The 24,934-nt window shown below is 42.8% G+C and overlaps 1 protein-coding gene and 1 long non-coding RNA gene across 3 annotated transcripts in view; one reads left to right on the forward strand and one right to left on the reverse strand.

Annotated features, from left to right (window-relative positions):
- Positions 1-359: 359 nt before the first annotated feature.
- sall3a (spalt-like transcription factor 3a) lies at positions 360-16,813 on the reverse strand. Of its 2 annotated transcripts, none has more exons than XM_066652259.1 (4): positions 16,597-16,813; positions 4,292-7,435; positions 3,795-4,132; positions 360-2,424 (listed from the first exon to the last, which is right to left on the reverse strand). In XM_066652259.1, exons 1-4 carry the CDS (start codon positions 16,676-16,678, stop codon positions 1,993-1,995), a joined length of 3,996 nt encoding a protein of 1,331 aa, XP_066508356.1. In that variant the 5' UTR covers positions 16,679-16,813; the 3' UTR covers positions 360-1,992. The 2 variants fall into 2 exon arrangements, with proteins under 2 accessions (XP_066508356.1, XP_066508355.1); XM_066652258.1 differs by having other exon boundaries at positions 4,292-7,441.
- Positions 16,814-16,818: 5 nt separating this feature from the next.
- LOC136675616 (uncharacterized) overlaps positions 16,819-24,934 on the forward strand; it is a 57,053-nt gene continuing 48,937 nt past the window's right edge. Inside the window, exon 1 of the long non-coding RNA XR_010796209.1 lies at positions 16,819-17,219. This is a non-coding gene — a long non-coding RNA (uncharacterized lncRNA). The remainder of the gene's footprint in view (positions 17,220-24,934) is intronic.

A 24,934-nucleotide genomic window follows, 5' to 3' on the forward strand; every position in this document is an offset into this window, starting at 1 on the left:
ATAATTTATAGATGACTAAACTGAACTTTTATTTTGTAGTCAACAGTTTGACACTGGGTTATTTGAGGTGAGTGTAAGAGATTTTTATTCTATAAATAAATATCAATTATGAAACTCTATTTGCGGATTGTCTCTCTCACTTTCTTACACACACACACACACACACACACACACACACACACACACACCGTGACCCGTGCTGGTTCACTGTGTTTAATGTTGTGAATGAGATGCATTTCCACTCAATGCTTCACCACAAACGTGAGTAACTCTGTGTGCGCTGCTGGAACGCAGGCGGAAACGCTCTGGCAGACGTGCCCTGAGAGGACAGGGCCATAATTGCCTTAAACAGCCTTAGCATCCAGTCCAGCAGGCGGAAAATATCATGGTCAACCAAACTGTGTCCACATTATTACACATGACAGGTATGAACTACAGCTCTGGCTGAGGCTGTGTATCAAAAAGGCAATAAATAAGAGGTTAAAGGTCCTGCTACATGAAATATATGAATATTCAAAGAATCTCAATTAAATAAATGTTCAGAAACAAACTTCAGCACTGGTTTATTTCCCCAGTTCCACACTGTGACTCCATTCAGTCAAACCTGACAACCAGGAATCTGAGGGAAAAAAACAACAACAACCACAGACTGGACGAACGCCATTAAAGCAGACACGATCCGTTCTCACAATTTTATTAGTTTGATGCGACTGAAGGTGTAAGGATTTCAGTACAACTGTCTTACCCTCCAGGACCTCCTGGGTGACTCACGTTTAAGAACCCCATGGGTGAAGGAAACAAACAAACAAACAAACAAACAAATAAAAAATAACAAAAGGAAAAGGGGATAGATAGCTCAGTCAGATTGTTAATGATAACTCACAGACAAGACCGTTCCTCTAAAAAGTGCATTCACAAACATGACAAATCTCAAATCAGGATATCCTTTTTTTTTTCTCATGTTACAAAATATGCATACCAGTTTGTACTCTATACACAATAAGTTTCTGTATATCTTTGTCTCTTTTCTTTACAAAGGTTAAAAGCAAGTCTGTAAAGGCAGCAGCTTTCGATATCTTAGCCTTTTTTTCTTGTTTCGTTATTCCCCGTGTGTACCGGCTCCGCTCCACCTACGTGTGCTAGATATCCAAATAAATCTTTCACCGTGGATTTGCATTGTTCAGATGAACGTGACTCTGTTGTTTTTTTTCGTCTTTATTGAAAGAGACAGCCATAATAGAAGTCTAGTTTAGAAAAAAAAAGAAAATAAAACAAGGTCAATAAAATGTTGGGGCCATTAAATATATTTTCTTATACCCGCTTCTTGTGAATATTATAAATACTAAAGACACTGGACATTAAGATAAGACAATGCCAAGAGACTAAATGCAAAGATTAAAATAGTTCAAACTTTTTTTTGTTGTTGTTGATCCATCAAGTATCTACTTCATGAGTGAAAAATAAAAATAATAATAATAATAATAATAATTATAAGCGAGCACTACGACGGTGTGTCGTTTCACTAACTCCCCGTTCTTGTACCTCGAAACATACACTGTAGTCTGGTAAACATTAGTCAGTTCATCCACGTAGAGGTTGCTCTTTTATTTTTTTATCCTCTTTGTACAGTTAAGTCTTACCCATAACAACTGAGTAAAAATAGAGTCTCGATTTTTGGGACATAAATCCTCGAAAAGCAGTCGAATGTACTGAGAAGAACCAATAAGTACCATGCAAATCTTGCAAGACAACAGATTCTCAAACATGAGACATGAGTTATTTTTTTTTTCTTCTTCATTAAGTGAAACAGGGGAGAAATGAGAGGATGGGGAAAGACCTCTACTCAATACCGAATACTATAGATCCAAAAACCAAACAGAATATCAAACCTCAGCTGTACATAATATAGTACATAAGAGACCGAACTGGACAAAGTGTGAACGTCTGAACTCAGGAGTCTGAACTCTGTTTCTCTCCTCAGACGAAAGCTTGTTAATTGATCCCAATCTCTTTGCTGTCCTCCAAAAACCTGGAGAAGGGACGTCCAGCTCCCACCTCCAGGCTTGTCTTCTCCAGGCCGGTCATCGGAGGGCTGCTCCCAGTGCGTGCCCTCTCCATGCCCCCTGACATGCTCCCGAGCGAGGGGATGCCGCTGCCGCCGAGGCTGACGGGCAGCGGAGGAATGCCCCCGTTCTGAATGACAGAAATCTCGTTGTTCTTCATGGCGAGGCCGTTGGTGATAGCCGCCGCGTACTGGTTCCAAAATCCCGGGTCCACGTTCATCGCCCTCGCTGCCAGGTCTTTCTGGAACATCTCGCTGAATTTCATTGCGTCGCCACCCAGCAGAGCCATGGGGTTCTCCACGGAGAGACGGCGCCCCCTCCTCGCCGGGGCGTTGTTCCACATGTGGGTGCCCATGTGGACCTGCGGGTGACGGAAACAATGTTAAACATCGTATAACTTATTTGCATTTTAATCACGAATTTAACAGAAAGGGACTGAAAAAAGCAAACACAAGTCTGTGGTGGTACATTTGTGGCAAAGGAAGTTTGTGAGTAAAACCAGAACTTGTCATTTGACTGATGCTTAATAAAACATAAATGAACAAAACTGACCAAACCAACCACTTTAACAATTAATGGAGAAATATCAATAAAGAAATTAAAAAGTGATAAATAATTAAAAAGAATGTATTTTATAAAAAAAAAAATAATAATGATAAAAAAATACCTGGATCTCTTAATGTCTTAAGGACGTTTTATAAATGAAACGCCTGGAAAACGTCCCTTGTCTGTTGACTTTTTAAGAAAAAACCCATTAATGTCCTCTACAAGGAACACAAGTTATTTTAACATTATTTGCTACAAATTATTTTGCATAATCTCTATTTTTATTTCATTTTTTATTGTTTGGCTGGGTTTTGCAAATTCGTTTCGCTTTCACATGAAATATAAAATATGCCACAACTTTTGGAAAAGCAAAATTTCATGTATTTTACATTCAGCAAAAAACTGATGGTGTATGAAAATGTGCATTTGATTTTGTTGATTTTTTGTACAATATCAGTTTAAACATTCAGTTTGACCAAAAATTCGCATACATTTATGACATGGCATTTTATAAAATATCCTGTTAAATATAAATATAGGAATTTACTCATCAAATACAGGACACGTTGTATAAATTACAAACCTCAGATGAAGGAATCTCCTTGAATGTGTGTGTATATAAAATATATAAATAAAATATAATAAAATATTAAAGTAATATATATTCATTTACATTTGCACCTAAATGTAGTAATGGATTATTAAAAAATTACATACTAACAGCTGCATGTAAGATATATATAAGAAATAAACTTTATTCAGAAATGACAACAAAGTTCAAATTGGTGCCATTAACTTTATCCAACCTTTAGAAATTTAAACATATGAATCCAGATTAGTTATTTCACAAGACTTAAATTATTAGTGTCATATTAATAATTACGGTGATCCCTAAAAATTATAGATCACACAGTGAAAAGATACAATTACAACAATTCAGCATTTGAAATTCATTTAAAAATACTGTGTTTGTATTTTTTTATATTAATTTATATATTAATTATCTGCATTCATATAAACATAGACAAGCATTGTATAATATTAAATACGGAATAAATACTCTGTACTAATCTTATATTATTTTTGCCTTCTCTTGTAAAGTTGCCATTTCAGGGTTTTTTTTTTTTTTTTAATATGAAAAAGAATCATTCTAATCAGCTCCGAGCTGAAATAACTTCAGATTACCTTCAGATTGCCCTTTGTGGTGAAGGCTCTTCCACAGATGGAGCATGCGAAGGGTTTTTCTCCAGTGTGCGTTCGCTCGTGGATCTGCAGGGCGCTGGCCGAAGAGAAGTTTTTCCCACAGGAGTGGCAGTTGTGCTGCTTGGGGGTCCGGCGGGGTGGAGGCGGTGCTAGCATCGGGGTAAGGTTGGGGCTCATTGTTGTCTGAGGAGTTGCGGCAGGCACCTGGAGGCTCATGTGCAAGTGCGAGCCCTCGCTCAGGGACAGCGGCTTGCTGTGCCCGTTCATCTCAAGTTTGACCATGCTCGGCGTTGAGCTCATCAAGTTGGGAGCCGTTAATCCTTAACCGGAGGAAACATATGAGACGTATGAGAAAATAATTCTGATATATTAGTTCTGCTTCAGTTCGGATTGAATTTAGCATTTAAAATGTATTTATTTTTTCATATTTTGCTCTAATGCTATTAGAAAATGTGCTGCTTAATGAAGCGTACACATACCTCTGTCTCTGCCCAGGAACAGCATGCTGAATTGATTCTCCTCTTTAACATAAGGTCTAGGTGGCGGAGCAGCTGTGAGGTCTAGGGCTCCCGTATGTTCTGCTTGTACCGAGCCTGGAGAGGGGGTCTCTGATTTCTCCGATTTTACAGTTGCCGTTGCTGTGCTGGGTTCCTGGGCATCTTCGGCTATGTTGCTGCTGATGATGTTGGCCAGCCCCGGTGACCTGGAGCGATGGCTCTCGGACTGGCTGTGAGCAGGAGAGAGTGCCTGCATGGAGCCCGATGAGTCGGACAAGGCTGGACTCCCCAAGCTGTGATTCTCTAAATCTCCCACAGCAGAAGACGAGTCATTTGCAAGAATGTCACTGCTTTCCCCTGCAATCCCACTCCCGTTTTCCGAGGGCTTGAGGCTGAAGGCGCGGGTCATGTTTGCTGTTGAGTCGATCATCTTCATCTGGTTCTCCAAAGCAGCAATGCTAGAGATGACTGAAGTCGGGGGAGAGCTGCTAGGGGACATCTCACCATATAAAAGAGTAGGTTTGGATGGGTCCATGTCGCCATCTTTCAGATCTGGTTCGTCCTCCATTGCCTGCTCCATTTCGTCAATCAGCTCGTCGTCGTAGTTGCTCATGTTATCTAAGCTTTTCTCATCAAAGGAAAAATCCGAGTCCATTTCCTGAAAGCCCTCAGGCAGAGGCGTGTTCGGGATCTGACCCCCCATGTGCATGCGGATGTGCTGCTGCAAGACCACTGCGTTGGTGAACTTCTTCTGACAGATAGGACAAGAGTGCTGCACTCGTAAAGGAGGTTTGGACCGATGAACACCAAAGTGCGTTTTCAGATTGCCCTTGGTAGTGAAAGCGCGGCCACATATTTTGCATTTGAAGGGCCTCTCGCCAGTGTGGATACGGTAGTGCATCTTGAGGGCACTCTGACAGCTGAGCACGCGATGGCAAATGACACACTGGTTAGGGTCTGTCATCTTCTTGTCGATGTTCTCCACCAGCTGCTGCAGCTTTGAGGTCTCTGATGTTTGCATAGAGTCCAAGAGGCCACCGAAAGGAAACTTGGCTTTGAACTGGTCTGAGATCATTGGGTGGGACGGGTGAGAGACAGAAGTTGGAGTGGTCACTGAGTCTGTGATTTGAGTGGTGGTGGTAGTTGTGGTAGTGACAGTGGCTGAGAGCATTACCTGGGTCACAGCAGTGGTGCATACACTCGTCTCCCCAGGCCTGGTGGTGCAGTTGGGTGGTAAATGTACTCCCTCTGCCTTCAAAATCGGGGGTATGTCACCCCCTATGTTGGGCTGTGGAGATGCTGAAGTGAGGGCTGTGCTGGCTTCGGTACTGAGGACGTTAGGTGACAGGGAAGCACACTCACTTGACGGCGGTGAGGGTCTCTGAGGTGACCTGTTTATAGGGGTGAGACTTGGTGAATCTCCATAGCCTCCGATCATGCTGGGCAGGGTTGGTGGAAGCTGCAGGCCCACTGAGGTTGGGACTGTGGACAGAACAGGTTTGCTGTCTAGCCATGTGGTAACAGGCTTCTCCGGAGGCAAAGACATGCCGTACGGAATTCCTGAGCTGGTTGGCACGTTGTCCAGGTACTCAGGGACCGGATAAGGGTTCATTGGAATGTGTGGATACTTTTCTTTGTGTCTCTGGAAATGAACTTTCAGGTTCCCTTTTGTGGAGAAGCGATTGCCACAGATGTTGCACTTGAATGGCCTCTCACCGGTATGAGAGCGAAGGTGAATCTGAAGGGCGCTGTCACTTCCAAACACCTTAGCGCAAAACCTGCATTTATGCTTAAAGAAGGGGTCATCTGAGTTAGGTTTGGTGTCAAACACGGAGACATTAGGAGGTTTTCCCTTGCGGTGCTTCATTAGGGCGGAGAGGGGGTCAAGTGCGTTGGCTGTGGCTGCGATACTGGCCAGTGGGTTGGGAAAGATGACACTGCTTGGTGAACTATGAGGTATCAGAGGGAGGTTGGAAGGAGAGCTCAACAGGCTTCCATGGGTCAGTGTTGGAGGACTTGTGGTGTTTCTTGGGATGGAAACACTGCTACTGATACCAGCTCCAGCAGTACCGCTGCTGCTGCTGTTGCTGCTGCTGCTGCTAGGAACTGAAGTCGGTGGCAGCAAGGATGGGACTACAGTACAGCTGGAAGGTGGGTATGAAGAATTTGTTGAGGTGTTGCTGTTCATTACAGGACCTGACAGCTGGCTTCCTGTCTGTGAGACATGAGAGTGGCCTCCTTCCAAAGCCGAGGACAAGGAAGCTGGCCCCTGGCCATTTAAAGTGGGCGGCACCCTGATAGGCAGTTGGTGGACAGGTGGCGTAATGAACCCGTGCAGCTGGAGCTGACTGGACATAGTGGGAAGGCCAGTAGAAGAAGTTACTTGTGAGCTAACATTTGTACTGTGGTGTGCGTGATGGTTGAGAGCTGACTGTGAAGGGGCTTGCCTGTTCATTAGTGCCACCTGGCTGCGTATCTGTTCTATCAGCTGGAGCTGGTGGATCTGCTGCTGCTGCAAAGCCATCAACTGGTCCAGAATCATAGGGATGGCCATGGTGGACACCCCACTGGCTACTGCTCCACGGAAGCTTTGGGAGAACTGCGCCACGGCCACTCGGGTGCCGTGCAGCGTCTCCAGTGTGACGTTGGTGCTAGGCATGCTGTAACCTGCCGCAGACGGCTGCGCTGGGTCTTCGAGCTGAGGTAGGCTGACGTCCGGCTCTGGCGATGCTTCCAGATCTTCAGGCTCCAGGAGTTTCTCAGGAGATAGTTCCACTTCCATGGGCTCATCTTCCTTGTCCAGGATGGCAGCCCTCTCCAAAGTCATCTCGGCCCCCTCATCAGCTTCGGCTGGAGTGTTTTGGTCCTCCGCTCCCTCCTCGCTGAGTGCGGGCTCACTGGGGCAGCTAGGCGCAGGCGATGGCTCGTCCGGATACTCCCGCGCTGGATCTGGCGTGCCCTCATTCTCGTTGACAATGAGCACAAGTGGGTTCTTTGTGCAGCTCTTCAGATGCTCGCAGAAATCGCACCACTTGAAGAACTCCGCACAGCATTTCTCACACACGTGGGTCTCCTCACTCCCGCTGCGGCTCTCGTTACCACTGTCGGCATCGTCCAAGACTTCGCCTGAGACTGGGAGAGGGTGGAAGAGGGGTGGGGAGAGACCACAGAATAAATGAATGAATAATGCACAGACATTCAACACATTTTTCAACACAAGACCCTGGCAAAGATTTAACCTTTAATTCTTTTTTGTCCCCTTACCATGGCTAAAATCAATATTCTCCTTTTTCTATTCTGAACAAATCGTCCTAGTTCACCAATTCTCAGGGCTCAGATTTGCGCGTTCCACTCCTCTCCATATAGCCAGCTAATAATTTTCTTTGTGCAATCCATCAAATTATGAGGGCCTATCAATTGTGGATACTGCCGCTTAATGAAATTCCATACAAGCTATTGATTTCCAATATTTTCATACAATTCACAGCTGCCTCGCCTGTTGAGTACAAATCAGGTCTTTGATGGCCCCATTAGGATTCCCCTCTGCTATCAAGCCACCTCATTTCCACCTGAATTTCAAATGCCTAAGCCTCTTCATTTAGCATTGCTAGGGTAACGTGCAACCTCTGCATTTCATCCAGTTGATAGATTTAACCTTCAACAAAGTCCAACCGCTCATCGGCCCCATAACGGCTTTCTGACAGTAGCAATGGCTTTAATTCGCTTATAGTCAAGGCATAAATACAGAAAGATCTTCATACTTGAAAAGCACTGAAAATGAAAAAAAAGAAAAACAAAAGAAAATCATTCACTCCTAAATATGGATCTCTTTCTTCAGCCTGAGAAACATGCAGTAATTCAGTGTTCGGATACACATCCCTTTGCCTTCTTTCTTTTCTCATGCCTTTCATCATCTTCTGTCTCTCTTGTCCTCCCTGCACCAGCAAATTACATGGTTCTGCCATAGCAGCAATGCCTCTGATTAGTTACATATGTTCAGTCACAGTTGTTAGAAGCCACTTCCTCTTCCGTATATAGCTGTCATGTGGCAGCACCTCAGGACAAGGCTTTCCGAGCAGAGTCCTAATTCACACCTGATCAAGCCGTGAAAACCAGCCTAAACGGCAGTTTACTTTTTCATGCATCTACACAAAAGAGGGCCAGGGCCCATGCTTGCGCGTTCGTATGTTGTGCGGCGTGTGTTAATTATCTCCGCGGTGTGTGTCTGCTACTTTGTTACATGGAAAACTATGCGCCTGCTACACTTCAGAGACCTTGTCGACCCTGCCAGGAGATGTGATTAGATGAGCAAGAGTAAGAAGAGATTTTTTTTTTTTTTTTTTCTAGTGGACCATGCACTTCTTTCACAAGGCTGGCTTTAACAGATTGATGGGCTGTAACGAGAGATGATTAGCCTAACGAGAAAGCATATGCTTATCGTGTAACAATATAACTTAATTATTTGTGACAATACATTCATATTTTATAGCTTTGCTATGACTATGATTCGTTTTCAAATACTGAAGCTGAGGGTTAAAGAAAAGAAGCATATTGTATTTAAATAAATCTGAATGAAGGAATGATTTAATGCAAACAATTTTTCACAATAGTTGCATTATTCGAATGTGATCTGTTCAGAATTAGTGTGTAAGCATCCGAAGCCATGATTAAACTAAACGCTGACCTATAGATAAACTTAAATCTCTCTCTCACACACACACACACACACACACACACAAGCAGGCACAAAGAAAGCTCTAATCAAGCCACAAACAACAAAACAAGAATTCTAAGCGAGAGATTCACATGAATCCAATTTTGAGGATGTGGTCATAACAGAAACAATGGTCAAATCTAAGGACTTGCTGCTTCCCTCTCAGTGCACTGCAACTGGGAGAACCCGTGATTACTGCAGGTCGAGGCAAGACTGGGGTCTGTCTACATATCAATAAAAATTAGCAAGTTAAATTAGGATTACCCAGAAGCAGGACCAAAAACACAAAGGCAATTTTTACTTCACTGGGAGTACAATTCTTAAACATTTAAAAATGTTCATAACCACATCAAATGTAACCTCTTCACTATTTGTTGATTTTTAATACAATTCAATTCATAGAATTAAAAAATTAGATTTAAAAAATTCTTTAACATTTGCTCTATTTTTAAACACTAAACTGATTGAACACAGAAATTAACTAAAAAAATAAAAATAACGAGAATATTGACCAAAGAAAACAATTTCAGTGGATCTACTGACAGTGGGCCTCATTTCCATAATTGAAGGGTTAAAGGTCAGAGTCTGTTTGGGGGCTTTGTTTAGGCAGAATAATCATTAACAGAAAATTATTTCTATTGCTTTTCTCCTCTCTGGAAACATCCCTTCTGGAAAAACCATGCATTTCTCTGACACTCGCTCTTTAGCTGCCCGGGAGACGCTGACTCAGTCAAACTCTCTCAGTGAAAACCTGCCTTTTCAATACAATTACAATTAGTGCTATAATTAATATTATTTTTATAACATTTAATAATTAAGAATAATGATAGGATTATTACACACACACACACACACACACACACACACACACACACTGTCTATGTGGGAAGCAAATGTTATGTATAGTGCACACTTACAGCCGTGAATTGAAGTGAAACTAAATTTCTATTAACAACAATTATTATGCACATTATATACATATACACATTTATTTATATATTTATTTATTTCTGACATAATTTTCTAAGTTTGTTTAGTTTTACCTGAAGGCAAATAAAAGATTTTGTTGCTGTGTCTGTTTCTGTGCATGTGTGTGTGCATGTGTGTGTGTGTGTGTGTGTGTGTGAGAGAGAGAGAATGCGAGAGAAGAGAGTGTGTGTAAGGGAAGAAGAGTGAGAACGCACGAGAGTGTGTCTGAGAGAGAGGGCTGTATTGATTCTCCTATAGCACGAGAGAAAGGAAGGCATTTTGAAAAATCCAATGCGTTTTCATCCCCTTAAGAGTCTTCCTTTACTCAAATGCAAATATGAAGCCCGCTGGAATCAATAGGGGGATTGTAGACTTTGAATCATTGTATCCGCTATCTTGGTGTGCAATCTTTGGCATGCTAACTGAAACCACTAATCTAGGCATATTATATCAGATAAAGTTTGCGAGCTCTGGACTGATTCAGAGACAGAGCACACTGCAGTGGGCTAAGAATAGAGTGATTACAAATGTGTCTTTTTAACATCTCCAATATTCATTTAAACGAATGACACGCAGTCTTTTCGTTGACTCGCAGACCCCTGATACCACCCCCTCCGAACCTGACACACACAGAAAGGTCAAGAAACCTGCTTACACTTCATACGCCACCGTTCGTTACATACATATAGTTTCCTTTTGTTTACAGGGAGAACAAATAAACAAAGGCCAGATTGATGAAGACAACCTTGCAGTTTGTGAGTATCAGCGTTACTTTTTGTGTGTGTGTGTTTGTCTGACAATGAGACTTCACCTTGTGACCCCTGTCTGTTGAAGCAGCTCAATTTTAACATTAAGAATTCCTGACAAAGACACACTTGTGACACTGCTTAAATTCTCAGGCCTAGCCCTCGTCCTTTCTGGGAATCCATAACTTTGTCGTCTTCACCACCAACCAACCACCCCCCCCCTCCCTTCTTCCTTCATTAAAAGCATTTTTGGAAGTGTTTAAGAGAGCTTGGAATCTTTAAGAGAGAGGGAGATGAATCGCCATAGGTCCAACCCGAGCAGGAGGAAAGCAATGAGGATGCCTGCTGGTTTTAACAATGTTAAGAAATTCCTGTGCGAATGACACTTTTTTTCCATTGCGCCTCTTTTCATTTTCCTCCCCAACCCCCCCCACACCCCCCCCCCTTCGCTCTGAAGACAAGGCATTTTTCTCAGCACCGTTTCATTGACAAATCTCTCTCCTTTTTTTTTTTTCTTCCACTCACTGGCTGGCTGAATTCATCGCTGCGGCAGAGAGAAAAAATACAGGATGAGCTTAGTGGGACAGAGGAGAGGACAGAAAGAAAGACTAGCACTGGGATAAAAACAGAACGCAAGATGACTTTCCCTGGTACAGTAACCACCCTGTGCCCTTCTGAACAGAAGGGGCTTTGTCGCGACGCACAGATGTGGCACAGCCAAAACATTAATGATTTGTTTATGCAGGCCTTGAGACACAGTATTCGGTGACGGCACTTTGTCCACCAGGCTTCTGCTGCATCCTGTTGCCCAGCCGCTCTTAATTGGGAATCATATTTTTCTGCACTCAAAGCGCTGAGCTGTAATTAGCAGACAACTGCGACTGAGAGACGAACAAGCCGCCTCCGTTTGGCAAATCATCATCCTCGCCCCTGTCGATGTGGGTGGTCCTCTGAGACTTTCACCAAATGGTTAAAATAAAAAAACAAACACAGCTTCTCGGATGAGCTCTAGTGCTCCTTATGGCCTTAGCTGTCTTTTGGCATTCCTCTTCTTTTTTTTTTAAATATGCATAAATTACTCTTTTGAAGATCAGCTCCCTGTGATGGTTAGGAAATAAGGACATGATGTGAAATGAAAAAAAAAATGAATTTATGCTTAAATTAAAGCATGTACCTAATAAAACCCTCCAAGAATAAAAAATGTTAACATTAGCACAGGGCCTCATTTAAAAAAGATACTTCAGTATTGTTCTAAATTTGTTCTGAAGATAAAGATCTTCGCAATTGCCTTAAAATGTTTAAAGGCCACACACTGTTTACAAATCACACACTTACACCAGTTAGGAAACCTGCACTGAACAAAGTCCCATTTAATAAATTGTTAGTTATCATTAGCATACGCTTATAAGGGTTTTAAAAACGAGACGCCAAATTCCTTCAAGCGAAATTCACACAGTTACGTGCCATTTATAAAATCAAAGAAATTAAAGACGAATTGATCAAATACTCAACGTTTTGGGGTGTTCTAAATCAATCCAAAATAACGACGAGCAAATGCACACAAGCACGGGTGCGAAACGGAGCCACAGAGACAATGAGTTGGAATGTGTGCATGTGCTTGCATGCACACATGTGTGTTCTAATAGGACACTTTCGGCCCTGGGGGGGGGGTGGGGGGCTGCACTCGCAGACTGAGGCCAGCGGAAGTGGCGGCGGAGATGAAAGGCTGTCACTGTTAACACTTTCGAGGACGGCTGTAAGCCTGTCTGCCAAGGTCAATGGCACACATGTACTAATTGTATTATGAGCTTGACATCCAGCGGCCACCCCTGGCAGGCAAAGGTTAAGTCAGCACGCGGTATCAAAGCCCTTCCAAAGAGACCCCCTCAGGGTGGGGAGGGTGGGTTGAGGGGTGAGCGGGGAGGTGGTCCGGGGCGGCAGTGGGTAGGGGGCTGGTGGGTGAGAGGCAATCCCTTGTTGGCACGGCATGAGCTCCCACCTTTTCAGGGGCTCCGCACAAAAGAGTCCGATTAGCCAACATTTGACAACAATGTAAACTCCTCGACAAAAGCCAGACAAACAACAAAAAAAGGAGAGAAAAAAAGGTCAAATCTGGCTTCTGAGAAACAGACTCCAAAGCTGGAAACAAACAGTGGTACTAACCCGCAGCAAAACAGGTGACACATTTACTGAAATCTAAACGTGAACATGTTCTCTTTTGGAAAAACGAACACTGCTTTAAAGTCCTGGAGTTCAGGGGGAAATGCTGCAGCTTGAGGGTAAACGCAAAGCTTTGTCGTCTAATCACACTGCGCTGTTCGTAAACCCAGAAAACGTGCTCATTGCCTATGGATTCCTGATCTACTCAAATGTATCAGCGATGATGGATGCCGTTTCAGGACGATAGGTGGGAACGGTATGCTTTACATCATTTAAAAACACCAAACAAGATGGAAACTGTTTTTTGAAAAAACTGAGGGCTTGAATATATGCTACAAGCTGCTGTAAGGAGGTGAAACACACACTGAAATATAAAAATCATTTCGATTCGGCAAAGACCCTAGTGTAAAAGCAGCCTGATAAGGCCGTACGAGCGTAAAAATACTAAAACTAAGGGTCGAAAGCAGGCCTCTGCATTGCCATCTAATCACACTGCGCTTTTTGTAAACCCAGCAAAGGGCTCACTGTCACTGGATTAATGATCTAGTCAAATGAATCAATGGTTATGTATGGTAATTCAGTACAACAGGTGACATGCTGGGTGCTTTGTTTTACACTATGTCATGTGCAAGGCACAGGTGTACCTACAGTGCTTCAGATTATGGTGTGGGACGATCAGTGAGATACATACTGCTCTCTATGCACCACCATCCACTCTACATCCTTGTACAGAGCGTTCGAAGAGTGTACATTAGTATGAATATAGGTGCTCTACTCTGCGGCGTGTGCTGTACAGAAAGCAGTTCTTTTAGCTTTAAATTGTGAACGCAAACATGTGAAAAATGGTGATTTTTGTAGTCATTCTAATTATCAGTGTGTGTCTGGGGTCTTTTTGCCCGGTCTACAAAGAAAAAAAAAGGATCTTTTCCTTTTGTATCCTCGCACTGCCCACTGAAAAAAAGGTTGAGCAAGCAAAAAGCGCTGAGAAGTGTCAGCATGTCTTTTAAAAGATATCAATACCCTTAGCCTCAGTTTCTGAGCTTTGTCAGCATCACAGCTCACAAAGGGCTTTAGCTAATTTTTCAGTCTTGCAAAGGACTAACCAAACACAAGCCACGTTTTCTGCTCTGACATTTACATCTGTCTTGAAATACTGACATCAGCTTCACGTTGAAGCACTCCATGACTTGCTCTGTCTACCCCTCTCGTGTGCTTCTGTGTGAGGTGAGGTGTCGATTATGTGGATTTTAAAACTGGAACGTATAGGCCTTGGTCCTGCTGCGAGAGAAAAAAAAAATTGCAGTCTTTTAAAAGGTATAATTATCAACATTTCTTTACGCTCTGGTGCACTTCTGATTTTTAACATTTAAACAATAATGAAACATGTTTATATTCCAAACCTCTTAAGTGGAAAGAAGTATGGACCAATTCATAAGTAACTGCCCTCAACCATGCAAGAAAAGGAATGTCTAAAACTGTCAGTGTGAGTGTATTGTAAAATAACTCTAATCCAGTTTAGCACAATGAAAAAAATGGTGCTTGGAATTTGCTTGATTCAGATGTGAACATGCACAAGTGTGAATCGAGGAATTTCGAAGAATGCAGATTTTTAAGTCAAGAATCAAGCTACGCAATAAATCCATGATGAAAAATAAATAGGAATTATATAAAAAAGCTAAAGGCTGAAAGTCTAAAGAAAGTGGGAGATTATTAAGACACAGCTTGGAATTAGACTGTGTCTCAGGTTTAATGTATTCACTTCATTTTTAAATTTGCACTCAGTGAATATACTATTACAACAAAATTATACATATTTGTTGTAGTTTGTTTAATAAATATTTCACATAAATGTATCTGCAAAATTAATCGTACAAAATGTTTCACTTGAACAGTTTAATTAAATGAATAAAGATAAATGTTACATATTTCTAAACCCCTCACCAGCCCTAGAAAGTAGTGGCAAACAGATCTTTTTTTATTAGTGAATGGATTGTTACCATTTTAGCAAAATGAGGGTGAACACTTGTTAAGCAATATTTCCTTGAATTAATTATTGAACAACATTTAGGGAACGCACAGCACATTTCTGATTTTTATTCCTCTCTTTTTTTTGTACTAAATAATCCCTATTTACTGTCCGATAAGAAACGAATGAAGTGGGGAACTGTGAATGTAGAGTAAACACAGAGGGGGGAAAAAAAACATTTCCATGACAAAAAGCGTAGCTTGGGCTTTAGTTCCTCGGGTAAAAAGCAATGCAATCGTCTCCTTTCCGAGCCGCACAATGGCCATCTGTGAGGACACAGGAGCCATGCACTGCCTCACTGAGGAAGAGATGCTTCTGCCCTTTTTACTTTACTTTGTAAACTACGATGATGCTGAACTCGTTATTACGTTCAAAACAAACGAGAATTTAAAAAGCCGGAAGTCTGTAAAGATTTTTCACAATAAATAAATAAATAATTAATATTAAAAAATTCCTAACATTCTACGAATGTTTTGAATTATCTGTAATAATAATAATAATAATAATAATAATAATAATAATAATAATAATCATTTAAAACAAAAGTAAAAATCAGAACTAAAAAACGAATCCAAACTAATTTTCCTACAAATCCTGGGCTTTGAATTTGAAGCGGAGTAATAATTAAATCCCTTCAAACGCGAAATAAAAATAACGATGCCTGCTCAAATTAAATTCCCTTCTGACTTGAGGACTTTTAATTTATTTTTATCGCATTTTATTTAAAGCGCTCGTTAAAGTGCTAAATTACCAGGAGAAACTGCTCTTGAGTGAAGTGAGTGCTAAATATTTGATGGCTATTTCCGAGAGCCAGTGCTTGTGGTAACTGAGCGCAGTCGAAGTTTCGCCCACATTCTCACTGAGAGACGATGCGTCGACGTTTCGCATCCAAGTGTCCTCAGACATTTTCTCACGGTTACACAGAGCTACGGCGAGCTACTAGACCTAGGAAATGTGGATTTAACCTAGCACCAAGTGAACTTACTCCATCACAGGAGCTGCCCGTGCTTTCTGGCGAACTGAACGTGACGGTGGTGAAGCTTAGAACTTATAAAACATTGGTTAGGACTTTAGGAAATGTCAGAAATAAGCAACAGAGGCGCGAACTTGTCTTTAAGAAGTGAACGAACCGAAAAAAAATAAATAAAAACATTAGCTCGGACCCAATAACTTTCCACAAGAGGTCAATTTTCAAAAAAATGTTTCAGAAAAGACACAACGTGGGGAGCATAGAAATTAACATTAATCGCTTGGCAGTGAATGCAGAAGCCACAGATAATAACAGCTTAAACTTAAACCCGCCTACCTTAATGTTAAATGTTCACAAAGGCTCAGAAAACAGCTCTGAATCCTACACTTCTTTGGAGGAAAACTTGAAAGAGTTAGAAGTCACAGTAAGTCAACAAGCTCTGAGAACTCACAGTGTTTCCACCGGAGAGGAAAGTCTAAAAAGTACATCAGAAAAGATGCAACTCGAGGTGCACAGAAGGGACTACTCAAGACTGTGGAAAGCTAACGTTAAAAAACATCAAATGGGCACAGACATAAGCACTAAAGCTCATAAGTCTGAAGGGCTGACGACTTCTTGGGAGAAGTGGACGATCCAGGAACCAACAAACGCAGAGAAAAAGTGCCAACGAAAAGAGAAACGCCAGCAAATTTGGAGACTCACCGTTCTGAGAAAGTCCTCCCAGGTCTGAGGGCTCGTCCTCGGACTTGAGGTGCTGCGGCTTTGCTTGCTTCCGACGGGACATTGCTGAGGACACGCTGCCACTTCAGCTCCTGCTGTTGGCACATACATCAGCAGCGAGGGAAAAACACGCACACACACACACACTCACTCACTCACTCACACAGAGTCACACACAGCGGAATGAAACCCCACCAGCACACACACACACACTAACACACACACACGCAACGATATGTTCGCAAATAGTCGAGTGGCGCAAAGAAAAAAATGAGGGAAATTAGCTGGCGTTGGAGTTGTGTGGACTGCGCATGGTCGGTATGTAATTATGATGGTGAATAATAATGTGTGAGGTGGGGGGAGACTGGCTGAGGGCCAGCGGACACGCCGCTTATGGTAATGAGGGACGGACTTAGCAATTAGCTGCTTCACCCTCAAAAACTATCTGTCTCTCTGTTCTCTCCGGTCGCTGTACTTCTCCTCCTCCACCACCTCCTCCTCTTTCTTTCTCTCGCTCCACAACACCCCCCAAAGCCCCGTGTAACACACCAGCAGCAGTGGAGGGTAAATGGGGGGTCTATCTTCTCTCTCCTCGCTCTCGGAAGGTCAGCTTCTTTCCCTTTTTCTCTGCGCCGTTTCGCCTCGCCGCTTGGTTTTTGCTTGTTTGCTTGTTCCACATCATTTCCCGCCGGTGACTGAAAAGATGGTTTAGCTTAGCATAGCGCACTTATTTGTTGTTTGTTTCTGTCTCTTTTTACGAACTTTTATCCTAAGGGGGCGGGCAAAAGGCGGCGTGGGGTGGCTCAGCGTCCCTTATTTTTCCTCCTCGGTGCGCCCTTGTCGCAGCTCTAAGTCTTCATGTCCTCCTTCCAGAAAGAAAAAGAAAAAGTGAGATATTCCCCCTCAGCCCCGAAAGAAGCCCAGAACGCTGGCCGTTGCCATGGAGACGCGCACGTTAGCTCTCTCGCGGTGTTTGGGCTCGCGCGCGCTACTGTGTTCTGAGGTAAAAGGGGGAGGAAAAACGGAGAGGAGGATTATGGCAGCGCTACAAAATGTCGCTGAATAAAGTTCGTGGAAGTAGCTCGTCGAAGAATGAACGACGTGTCCCCCGTCCGCCGGTGTAACCGAGACTGGTGAAGTTACTCGGAGGCCAAATTAAAAAAAAAAAAAAAAAAAAAAAAACATAGAGAGAGAGGGAGGTGACGGTTAAGACTGAAACCAGCGGCTTTCAGTCCTCATTGATTATCTGGTTAAAAGAGGAAAAATCAACATAAATAACATGATAACGCAGAAATGACAGAGGGCGGTCAAAGTAGCCGAAGTCTGACGATAAAATGAAACGGGCGAGCGGTGTAGCCTTAAAGCAGTGTACTTAAGTCCTCATTGGCGGTTTCGTAGAAGAAGAAAGAAAAAAGTGAATAAACGCTAAAAAAAAAATGGGATTTTTGTAACCGTCCATCCGTTGGGCTTCAGGGGGGCGGTCGAAATAAGTTTTGACGAGAGAGAGAGGGAGGGAAATAGAGAGAGAGATGGAGCTTGCATACAGGCTCTTCTAGCTCGACCACCCACTCACAATCATAGACGAAAAAAAATGACAAAAACAAAACATCGTTTGTAGCCGTTGGTCCCTTGGTTCAGCTATAGGGCGCTAAAAGTTGCCAGAGAAAGAGAGAGAGAGTGAGAGGGAGAGAAAGAGAGATGACGGTTAAACCTGAAAGCAGCGTGCTTCAGTCCCTATTGGCTCCGTGACTCACGCGCTCACGAGAGAAGAAAAAAAGCACAGAAAAAAGACCCACAAAAATCGCGATTGTGTTTTTAGCTGTCGTCCAGTTCCGATGCAGCGTGAACGTTCCAAGAAAGTGTTGACGAGAGGGAGAGAGAGATGGAAAGGGATACAGTGATAAACAGAGGAGAGGGGTCCGTGGCCGTTGTCCCACGCGTCCTTGTGAGTCATTGTGCAGTGTAAAAGCCAGAGGGGCTTTAAGTGCAGCCCACCGCGAGCAGCCGACGAAGTGCAGCGGGACACCGACGGCTTTCACTTTAAAGATTTGGACTTCTGTAGCTGCACTTCACGCATTTTATACGTTGTTTATGCAGAACATATGATGTGGTTGTTTAATTAAAATTCGTGTTTTTTATTCCATTTAGAGTTTTTACCAAAGTGCAACCTCTAAATGAAGTCCGTTGAATATTAATTGTGAGATAAAACAGCACAAACAGGCCAGAACAAAGCAACGCTTCAACACACCGTGCTTAAGAATGTGGAGTAGAGGTTATGGGCTGTACATTAAAAAGCAGGTTAACGTGTGTGTGTTGACTCCCCGCGGAGAGTTTACAGCCGGTGGTCGTGCTTGAAGCCCACTACTTTTTATTATTATTATTAATAAAAATTATATTAACAACACCAATTCAACAATAATAAAAGTGCCGCGAATTTGTATTTAATTGATTTTTGATTGTTTTCACGTGAAAATACGGGGTGTCATTATTTCGTCACAATGGGACTGACACCACTGAATCTCTCGATATTTCTAAAACACACTAATGAATGATTATTAATTAATAACTAATACTCACTATTTTTAGAGTCAGCGTTAGAGAATTGTAAACTAATCCCCCGCATGATTTCACGTCTTTAAACGGGTGTGAAATTTACATTCTGCCTAGAATAATTCCTTCCAAGAAATACGCATAATTAGAAAAACAATAATAATACAGGAAAATATAATTATTTGAACTCGTGTTGTGACAAATAAGAGTTTCTTAATGCCCTTATTGTGAGGGAAACATCATAGCATGCGTGAAGCATCACTCCGCACCCTCCTTTTTCCGCGAGACATGACACGTTCCTGGACAGCAAGGTCATTGTGTGCACAAAGTTTTAACCGCCCCCCTTCACCCTCCCCCTCTCAATTCAATCCCTCCATCCCCTCTTAAGTTATGTCCCAAAAAGCCTTGTTATTATCTGGTATTAATAGATGCAGCCCCAGGAAAGACAAAATCAGCTATTGATAATTGCAAGGAGTATACCCAGGCTACTATATCGATCGGCTTGTCCTCCACCTCCCCTGCTATAGAGAGATAAGAAGACACTCTCTTTAGTGCAATATAATTTCTTTTGACCTATCTGCTTGCTACAGCCTTATGATGAATAGCCGGAGTGGCTAAAGTCCTTTATCACCAAACTTGGCCCTTGATATAATATTGATTCTTTATAACAAGCTCAGCGCGCGCGCACACACACACACACACACACACACACACACACACATACACATACACATACTCACACCAAAAATCAAACTGTCCACTTGGCCATCATCATCATCAATATCATCACAAAAGGGGCCTGGAATGAGCTGCTTCTGCCTCTAAGGGGCTTTTAGGTTTTTTTTTTTTTCATCTCTTTACTCTCTCTTTTTCTTTTTCTTTCTTTTAACAATCTTCCCTTTAATCTGTATTTCGTTGATGATGAAAAGGACGAGGGGAGCTAGGGAGAAGTAACAGCTGATCTAATACTACTGGATGGGGAAGAAGGGGACAGTTAAACAGCACAAATGGTGGATTAAGGAGCTTAGCAGCAAATTGAAAATTATTTCAATTTTAGTTTCAGATATAATTTTTTGTATGAAACAACTGCAATAATTGTAATAGGAATGCAAATACTTGCAACTTAAATATTTAAATGGCACATTTATTGAGCACTGCTCCTTCCAAAATGGCACTTCAAAAGGGCTCTTTTGTGGAGGTTGTAGGCTACTTCTGTGTTCTTCCTAGGTCCTTATTTTAGGTGGAAATCATCTACATAGCACCAAAATATCTTGAAAAAAATAACCCCTGTTTAAGACTAAATAAACTCTTTAAGTGCTTTAACTGACATTAAATTGTTATTTTAACATTTCCCCCCAGAAAGTAAGAAAAAAAGAATTGGAAATAAAAAGTCCCCCACCAGTGCGTCTGGAGAACACCTAAAATCTGTTTCATTATTTTAGAAAAAGACGTGTGTTCTACACGGATGGATATTCAGGCAGATTTCCTCTCATCACCACACCCCCTCCATCCCCAGCTCCCAGTTTCTCTCCCTCTCTCTTCCTCTCCCTCGCTCTTTCTCTCCTGCTGGTGGGAAACGCTCGTTCTCTCAGCCTTGCCCCGATGTCTGCGTGCTATCGCGAGACTTAAAGACGAACGTGAAGCGTGTTTTTCCGCGACCGACCGCGCGGATGGTTTGGTTTTCCTCTCTATCGCGGGAAACATGTCTCGGGAAGACGCCTCGGGACGCAGGTAGTGTTGTTGCTACACGTGATCTGATAACTTCAGTCCAAAGGGAGGACGAGACTTGCTGAGCTTGACTTTGGGATAAAGTTATCCAGCTAACTGAGACGTTACACAAAGCAGGATTTCATTTAGCCAGATAATCGAAGCCCAAAGTTCAGGATTGTCCAGCAAAAACAGTGTTAGGCATTTTCTTGTTGAACAGGATTGACTTTGGGTTGTATTCATTTGGTTAAACGGAGTAATCCTGCTCTGTGGAAAACTTTCTTTGAGTTTGCTTCAACGCAGTCTTTGTCCATTTTGTGTTGTGGCAAGGTATTCTGAGTGATTGGATCTTCAGGGAAAGGCTGATTGGGGGTTGTTCCACAGAGCAGTATTCCTCAGTTTAGTGAGATAAATTAAGGCCAAAGCCCCAAAAAATATGTGTTAGCTGCATAGCATTAGCCCAGCGTTGAGTACATATTTGACTCGATGCTTATGTTGTTAAACTTAAATATCCTGCATTGTCCAGGATTGCTCCATGAGCCAAATAACTTGATCCCAAATTGAGAACTGGCCCAAGAAATAGTCCATGAGCTTTATGAGAATTCGGAATTGTGAAATAGCATCCACATGGTGTCAGAAATTAAATGTTAACAAAAATCAAATATGAAGAATATTACAAACAAATGGACTCTAGAAATGAAAAGTTTGATTTCCATGTTCATATAAACACTCAGTGGGCACCTATTAACCTACAATGTCCCATGCTTCCTGATTCGCCATTTTGTTTTCAGTGGAGTAACCAATGTGTAAGGAGTCCAAGGTCCAACCAGTGACCACAAGCATGCTGCCTATGATTGTGGAAGGAGGCTTATACCACGTCAGCATTTCGGTGACTATTTGATGGAGTTCAACCATGAGAACATCCTGAGCTCAGGTGATGGTGGATAATTGGTTTTGAATTTCAGACCTCACTCCAGATCATCCCTAAGGTATTGGGTGCAGCTCTATCATCCCAGGGATCAGAGTTCCACTGCTCCATGGGCAGCTTAATACACCATACCCCTCCAAGTTGAATCCTGGTGCAGGGCACGGTGACCTCAGTCTCATGTGTAGCTGCTCCAGACCATGTAACTGCTGTCTAGGAAAAGCCTGTTTCTCCAGTTATAGTGATTTCTTTATGTCAGTGTCTTTGGAAAACGTGAGCTCTAAAAGACTGTATGTTAATGAATTGCAAGATTAAAGAGACCATTGTTTTTTTTTATTTTAATTTTTTAAAATTTTAGTTAAAAGCTGTTCCAATCCGTCCACAGCTAAGTGCTTTTGTCTTGAGCCGAGTCTGTTTTTAAGTAGGACTGGAGCCCTTGAGAACGCTCAGTGCTTGGCTGTTGTTTGGCACATTCACATTTGTTTGTCAGAGGATTCAGTGAAATGGATAATGGATTTCCTTTGAAGCGGTTTGTTCTGCATCTTCGTCATGTAAATTCTGCGTTATGCTCAGTGTTACGAGATCACTGAGCTATTGCGAGTGCACACACACACACACTCACACACACACACTGCTGCAGTTTGCCACCAGCAGTGTGATGAAAGCTTGCTCAGGAGCCAGAATGTAGAGACGAGGGAACTGGGCCAGAGTGATCGTATACTCTCTCTCTCTCTCTCTCTCTCTCTCTCTCTCTCTCTCTCTCTCTCTCTCTCACACACACACACTCAAAGTCAAAAATACTATTTGCTCCAAAGCCGGTCCTGAAATTTAAACTCACACACACACTCACACATGCTAATACACACAGACCCACACACCTGTTGCCAAGTTTGTAACAGAGAGCAGCATGCATAAGTAATAGGACTTGTAGCTGGGACTCAACTAAGTGGCAGCTGTGTGTGTTTATCTGTGAGGAGTGTTTGGTCTTGCTTGTAATGAAGACGGCTTTGTTTTATCGGCTCCTACCTTCGGCACAAAATGAAACACCTAAAGGTTTCTCAGAAATTGTACTGAGCTCATAGGACAACTTCGGTCCTCTTATGTACACGCCCCGTTTACATTAACCACGCACGGGAGGGGATGACGAGGGCAGGACGGACGGCATGTGAAGAGCAGAGAGAAATGAGATCTGACTGGAGGAATCAAACATAATTGAGACGAATTGAATAGACCAATTTAATCTGTTACTGTAATGTAATTAGCAGCTCGGGTGTAATTGGAATTTGTGCTGGAAGCGTTGGGCGCTCGGAGTGGTCATCGCTCACTGTGTGGAGGCCAAATGTGTCAAACTTCTTTAAAAAGGTCGGCAGCCAGATGTCACCTTGGGTTTGTGTGGGCCATCGAGGGAATGATTGGGTGTGATTTTTATTAGAAGAGGTTTATATGAAAGATGAAAGCTTTGTGGAGGGAGGGGGGATCGGTGAGGTGTTGCGTGGTTGTTAGGAGTCCCATTTGACAACATTGTTTATCAGTCTTTTATTATTATTATTTAAATATTAGGCGATCTCCACAGAAACATTAAATAAATGAAGGGTGCTCCCTGTAATTTGTACAGTACGACTGTGTGTGTGTGTGTGGGAGAGAGAGAGAGAGAGAGAGAGAGAGCAGTGTGTGCAATGTCTCTTCCCAAAGCCTCCCAGCATGTCTGGATCAGTGGGAATCTTCCCCCTTAATCCACAGACTAGTCAGCTCCGTCATCTGGGAAGCATGACTAGTCCAGGGTCTGTCCCTTTGCCGCAGTGACAGCCTGTAATCCTCTGGGAAGGCTTCACTTTATAATGGAACATTGCTGTGAAGGTTTGATTGCATTTTGCCACAAAGCATGTTGTTATGATTAGATTTGGTTTATATCTCTCCGTAGCTCAGCGCTGTGTGTGTGTGTGTGTGTGGTGGTGGGGGGTGAAGGTGGGGGAGTGTACATCTCTGGCTGACCCTTTGCCTTTGGCATGATGACCTCAGGGTCACGTGTGGAGGCTGAGTTCGTTAATCAGAAATGATGATTTTGGGGCATGGTGTAGATGCCTGGATTAGTCGGTACAGTAACGATTGCTGGTGCACCGTCTAATATTAATATAATTGTTGAAATGTTTAACGTTTATTAACTCAGTGATGCGTGACTCCGGTGGGAAGATTAAAACTCATATCTGTGGCTGAGAGCTGAAGTCTGGTGAGGACTTAGTACAGATCCGCTTTGGACTAATGTTGCCAAGACAGTGAATGTTCTTGATGATTCTAGGAAGTGCCAAAGAGGATCTCTCTCTCTGTCTCTCTCTCTCTTGCTCTCTCTCTCTCTCTCTCTCTCTCTCTCTCTCTCTCTCTCTCTCTCTCTCTCTCTCTCTCTCTCTCTGTCTTTAATTGAACTTTGTTTTCTTTGGTCAAGCCCTTTTCGTCAGGAGACACGTCTCGCTGTCCTCACTGTAAAAGGTCGGTTCCCGATCAATTCCATGTTATTTGGTTTTGCCTTTTCTTTAAACAGCCTTCGTCCGCCTCATCCTCCTCTTCCTCCTTTCCAGTGAAAGACAAATGAAGAGCTTTCTGAAGTGTGTCGTGATCTGTCTCTCTCTCTCTCTCTGTCTGCAGCCTAGAAACCTCTCTCTCTCTTGCTCTCTCTCTCTCTCTCTCTCTCTCTCTTGCTCTCTCTCTCTCTCTCTCTCTCTCTCTCTCTCTCTCTCTCTCTCTCTCTCTCTCTCTCTGTATCTCTCTCAGTTCAGAGTAGCTCTATTGGCATTAGTGTGTTACAGTCTCAGGTTTGAAGTTTGAAGCTGATCATACTCTATTCACTTAACAGTCCACACAGGCATCTCTCTCTCTCTCTCTCTCTCTCTCTCTCTCTCTCTTGCTCTCTTTCTCTCTCTCTCACTCTCTCTAACTCTGTCTGTCTTTCTCTCTCTCTTTCTCTCTCTCTCTCTAACTCTCTCTCTCTCTGTCACTCTCTCTCTTGCTCTCTTTCTCTCTCTCTCGCTCTCTCTCTAACTCTGTCTGTCTCTCTCTCTCTAACTCTCTCTCTCTGTCACTCTCTCTCTTGCTCTCTTTCTCTCTCTCTCGCTCTCTCTCTCTCTAAAATCTGATAGAGTGTGT

The sequence above is a fragment of the Hoplias malabaricus genome, chromosome X1 (genome assembly GCF_029633855.1).
Source record: "Hoplias malabaricus isolate fHopMal1 chromosome X1, fHopMal1.hap1, whole genome shotgun sequence".
NCBI classification, from domain to species: domain Eukaryota; kingdom Metazoa; phylum Chordata; class Actinopteri; order Characiformes; family Erythrinidae; genus Hoplias; species Hoplias malabaricus.